A 6,000-nucleotide genomic window follows, 5' to 3' on the forward strand; every position below is an offset into this window, starting at 1 on the left:
GATTCCTAAAGCCTATAATATCCTTTTGACAAGGATTTGGGTAAAAAAAAATATAGGAAAGGGTTGAGCAAATCAATATGGTAGGGAGCCCATTACAAACATGTTGGGTGCAGAATACACCTTGGAAGCGCAAATGAAAGGAGCGGAAGATGCATGGGCACCGTGGTGTGCGACACAAGAGCACATTTAAACTAGGTGCGGCAGCAATAGGTGGCATTATGTGGCTGATTCCCAAGAGATTTCATACTGAAATCGATTGGGAATCGTCCTGTGGTTAATGGAGGCCAACAGAGATCAGAGAGAGATCTGTCTCTTGGTCGGTCGGCCTACAAAACCGCTAGGTGTATGGGTAACTTAAGGCACACCTTGTACACACTTTTCCAGCTGAAATGATCGGGAATAAACTTTCTGACCCCAAAAAAATCTGTGTAAATTGTTTTACTGTCCTACAAACTTAACAGGAGGTTAAACAAAATCACCATGAAACAAATACAAAATCCAATTTAATGTCCCCTGCTGGGAGATTTGCCTCTAAATGTTGCATGGTGACAAACATAACATTATGGAATTAAACCGAAAATCATTTACAAAGCTTCATACATTCATTCAATAAAGACACAGAAGTCTTGACTAAAGTCACACTTTACAGACTTTCACATGTAGATAAAGCCACTCATTAATAAATGCATTAGCTAGGCAGTTCTTTGTAAGTACCACATACATAATGCAAGGATTACTATACAGTGCACTGCAGATCACTGAAATTGCTATAGTAACAAAAGGACTATGGCTTTGAAAACATAACAAAAAGAAAATGAATGGTACACTGAGGGGAAAAAAGCATCCTGGACTTTTGTCTGTGGAGGCCGCATTACTGATACAGGGGAAATAACCACTTTTGAAGTTGCCTTTACTAATAACTGTAATATAACAACTGCACTTGAACAAACTGCTGGGTACCATGCTAATCAGAATCATATTTATACTGTATAATTTGCCATATAAGACTACTTTTTAACCCATTAAAATCTTCTCAAAAGTCGGGTGTCGTCTTATAGGGCGGGTGCTGAAACTTCCAAGCCGGACTGGAGAATCTGCGGTTCCCGCATACGGTGGGGGAAGCTCAAAAATGTCCGCGCCCTTACCCCAACCATATGCGGTGACTGTGTGAAAGCAGCAAGGGCGGTGCTGTACAAGTATGGTAGAAGAAAATCAACTCACCAGGATTCATGGAAAGAAGTGACTTAATGCGGTCCCGATGATGAAGTGAGGGGGCACCTCATTGGGAAGTTGTAAGTGAAGGGTGGAGCAAGCTGCAGGCGTACGGGACGCCCGGGTATGGAAAAAAAAGAGAGAGAGTGGCGCTAACCAGCCAATCGCCAGTAAGGTACATCGCTTGCCGTGATTGGTTGATTGTTGTATATTGGGTACCACATACAGTACAGCACCAGTATCTGTACCTGTTTATACAGTATAGCACCAGTACATACAGTACAGTAAACAAATGTCCAAGAGTCAAAAGGGGTAGTCTTATAGGGCAAGAATATCCGAAAATGTATATTTTAACTGGAAAAGTTGGGGGTCGTCTTATACGCCGGAAGTCTTCAGCAATGACCTGCAATCATTGTATTTAAAGAGAATCTGTATTGTTAAAATCGCACAAAAGTAAACATACCAGTGTGTTAGGGGACATCTCCTATTACCCTCTGTCACAATTTCGCCGCTCCCCGCCCCATTAAAAGTAGTCAAAAACAGTTTTAAAAAGTTTGTTTATAAACAAACAAAATGGCCACCAAAGCAGGAAGTAGATTGATGTACAATATGTCCACACATAGAAAATACATCCATACACAAGCAGGCTGTATACAGCCTTCCTTCTGAATCTCAAAAGATCATTTGTGTGTTTACCTTCTGTCCCCTTCTTCTCTTATGCACTGAACATTACAGGCTTCCTGCAGACAGCTCTGCATGTGCCTGTGTTTGTAATTCCTCAGTATGTGTCAGCCAGCTACTTTCACAGCCTAATGCTGGGAATACACGGTTCGTTTTTGCCTTCGTTTAAACCTTCGTTTCGATTGTGCCTTTTGTCCTTTTCGATCCCGAAATAATCGGTCATACGGTTAATATCACCACCCACGGTTTCGTTTTTTTTTTCGATTCTGATGGTTTCGTTTTTCCAATGATCGAAGGCTGCAAAGAAACGAAACGAAAATCCCTTTTTACAGGGACGGACTAGCATAAACGAATATATAATCGATCTGAACAGCCATCAAGCCTACCAATGGCTCGATTAGATGGATAAAGAGAGATAATATCAAACATGTTCGATCACTAGTCGTTCGTTTTTGGGGTCTATTAATCGAAACTATAATGAGATTATGACTATTTTCACATACGTTTTCAACACTCGATTCGTTTACCGAACGAATCGAAGGTTTAAACGAAGGCAAAAACGAACCGTGTATTCCCAGCATAACAGAGGAGGATTTTTATCCAGCTCTCTTCTATCACTGATAAGATAGCAGAGAAGCTGCTGGCTTATGTAAATAAAACACACACTGGAGTGTGCATAGAGCAGGCATGGGCAAACTTGGCCCTCCAGCTGTTAAGGAACTACAAATCCCACAATGCATTTGCCTTTATGAGTCATGACTGTGGCTGTCAGGCTCCTGCAATGCATTGTGGGACTTGTAGTTCCTCAACAGCTGGAGGGCCAAGTTTGCCCATGCCTGGCATAGAGGAACAGACCAGCACGGAAGAGTTGGCAGCCTTCCAGACACAGGCCGACAAGTCTGACAAGGGAAAGATACATTGATTTATTACAGAGACCGTGATAGTACAAAGTGCTGCAGTGAGCCAGAACAGATTAGAATAGGTTTAGGAACTTGTAGGATGGTAGAAAAAACGTTGTAATTTTTGTTACAGAGTCACTTTAACCACCCTGGCGTTCTATTAGAACGCCCAGGGCGGCGGCGCAGCACATTTTTTTTAAATCTAGCTACATGATAGCTGCTGTGCAGCGGCATCCCCCACCCCTTCCGATCGCCTCCGGCGATCAGAGCAAACAGGAAATCCTGTTCAGAACGGGATTTCCTGTTTGGCTCCCCCCGTCGCCATGACGACGATCGAGATGACGTCATGGCGTCGGAGGGAGTCCCGATCCACCCCTTAGAGCTGCCTGGCGCTTATAGGCCAGGCTGCGCACAGGGTCTTGGGGAGGACCTGTTACGCGGCGGGTAGCAGCGCATCGGCGACGATCGGTATAAAAAGCTGTGTGTTTTAAAAGAAAAAATTATGAAAATCGGCCCACCAGGGCCAGAGCAATCCAGCCTGGTGGTCATGGACGAGCTGAGCTCATCCATACCGCTAAGCTGGTTAATAGCACAATAGTGACTGTTAGATAAAAGATAAGTGTAAAAAACACTTATTCCAACTGATCCACCAGGTTTTTATTATGCCTACAAAGATAACTGCGCCCATACATCCACACTTATAGATGCTTACAGCCTAGAAGCTCACAGACACTGGCATAGAATTAGTTTACATACCAGGCTAATGCTCCCTCTAGCTGCTACATGTGCACTACATTGTAGATGGCCAATCTATTTTCCATAAAAACAATAGGTTGTAGAGGTGGCACACCTTACCCAAGGTGTGGGTGCCTTAACCTGTGGGTGCTGAGCCCAAGCATCCAGTACTTCAATAGTCAAACGTAAGTCCAGGTTAGCACACCGTTTCAAGATGCAAAATGTTTCAATATATTGCTTCATAACTACTTAAACATGACAATTGTTTCGGGGGCCAGGGCGGGTCCCCTTCTTCAGATAGTGCTAACAAAAACGTTTTTGTTTGCACTATCTGAAGAAGGGGACCCGCCGTGGCCCCAAAACAATTGTCATGTTTATGTGTGTTTATGTGCTTATGAAGCAATAAATTGAAACATTTTGCATCTTGAAATGGTGTGCTAACCTGGACTTACGTTTGACTATTGAAGTACTGGATGCTTGGGCTCAGCACCCACAGGTTAAGGCACCCACACCTTGGGTAAGGTGTGCCACCTCTACAACCTGTCAGTTATAGCTGAGTGGACAACTGATGTGGCCGGTAATGTCTGTTTCCCTATGGCTCAAGTGGGCGATGTTACAGTTTAACTACCTGCGGACCGAGCGAGTATGAATCTACGGCGGGCAGGGGGCGCCGCGGTCCTGACCGGACGTAAACTCTACGTCCCATTGACCACGCGCCCCAGCCTGCCCCCGTCGCTCGGTCCGCTCTGCCCCTGCCGCAATGTGATGCCCTGCCGCCTCTATGACGGCAGAGCACTGTGAGCCGGGTAGGAGCCGTTTTCATTGGCTCATGGCCCTGTCATTCATGTAAGCCGCTCCCATTGGCTTACATGGAATGACAGGGTCAGGAGCCAATGAAAGCGGCTCCTGACTGGCGCACAGCGCTCTGCCGTCATAGCGACGGCAGAGAGAGCAGCCTGCGGCGGGGACAGAGCGGCGTGTCCGGCGGGAGCGATGGTAACTTGCGGCGATTAGTCGGGAAGCGGCGGTTTGCCGGACCAGCACCCTCTGGTCCTTAAGGGGGCAGAGGGTGCTGGTCCAGAAAGGGTTAACAGTGTGCTGATCAGAAAGCTGTTGTGGGGTAATGGCCATTTTGAAAATGGAGATCTGAGAATTCCATTGATCACAGTGGACAAACAGGACGCGGGAGAGGAGAAAGAGATTGAGGAGTAGACTACACGGGAGGTAAGTATGACTTAGTTATGTTTATTTTGACTTTTAATTTTCAGTTCAGGTTTTTTTTAACTGGCCAATCACAACTGGTACTGAAAAAGGTAAACAAGTACTACAGTGGATACAATGTAGTAACAGAAAATAACAAAACTGCATATCAAAAACTGTGGAGTTTATACAAGAGAACAACTAACGCTCTAATATGAACCTACCATTGCAATATAATTGCATCGCATTTGCCATGCAATTATATTGCACGATGCAATGTGTCAGTGTGAAAGTAGCCTAACAGAAACTACAGCCAGCAACAAATGTTTCTAATATTAATTTGAATCAAGTGACAGCTATTACATCATACAATTTAAACAAAAGAAAAAAAAAAGCTGGGAATAAGCAATTTAAAGCAGCAATTTACACCTCCTTTATTGCCTTAGATCTGACGTTTTTACACATATATCAGTGTAAAGCTAGCGTGGGTTGATAAGGGACACCCCATCAATCAGGCAGAAGGTATCGATGTATTGACTTGCACCACTGGACCTGGACTTTTCAGAGCTGAGTGAATAGAATGACATGGTTTCCTTTAGGGGCTGTAGCTCTATTCCATGCCCTCCATTCAGGCACTGCTGTAAATTGCCGTAGAGGAAATCTACAAGCCACGGCAGCTGAGCACCGGTTACACCGGTCTTCTATCCCAGGGGGTCTCTCTCTCTCTCACCTGTCCGGCACCCAGAGGCGGGCACTCCTGTCACGTGACACGGAGACGAATCCCTCCCCCGGGGACAGCGGGCACCGCGCCAGCCCACGGACATCCAGCTCATGCCCCGGCAAAGAGCAGCGCAGCCGGTAACAACCGGCCTCAGCCATGACACAGCAACAGCTTGACAAAGCGACGGAAATGATGCGGCGGAGCACAAAACTCGCTGCACCATCGGAAGTGACGACGGAGGGATGGAGACAGTGCCATCTGGTGTGCAAGAACTGTCACTGACCCTGGCATTGGCACTGTACCGAGTTCTCAGTCCTGACAGTATATGTGTGGGCTGCCGATTATGTGCGAGCTGATCTGTCCCATCGATACAGGGACTATGGGCCTGTTCCGATTCACTTTTTCTCCTAAAAATTATACTAGGAGATAATTTGCATCTTCTATTTAAATAACGTTTCAGAACTCTGCATTTGAAAAAGTACCTAAAAGTTTCAGTAGGTGAAAAGGTACTGTCAAAATTATTTGTAATATTTTCTTGCTTTAGAGAACCTG

General features: G+C 45.3%; 1 protein-coding gene across 1 annotated transcript in view; it reads right to left on the reverse strand.

Moving 5' to 3' along the window:
- PLAA (phospholipase A2 activating protein) overlaps positions 1-5,645 on the reverse strand; it is a 71,116-nt gene extending 65,471 nt beyond the window's left edge. The window contains exon 1 of the mRNA XM_068234618.1: positions 5,458-5,645. Within this exon, the coding sequence (XP_068090719.1) occupies positions 5,458-5,606 (149 nt within the window). The 5' untranslated portion in view covers positions 5,607-5,645. The remainder of the gene's footprint in view (positions 1-5,457) is intronic.
- Between the last annotated feature and the right edge of the window lie 355 nt (positions 5,646-6,000).

Source organism: Hyperolius riggenbachi, chromosome 1, assembly GCF_040937935.1.
Source record: "Hyperolius riggenbachi isolate aHypRig1 chromosome 1, aHypRig1.pri, whole genome shotgun sequence".
NCBI lineage: Eukaryota > Metazoa > Chordata > Amphibia > Anura > Hyperoliidae > Hyperolius > Hyperolius riggenbachi.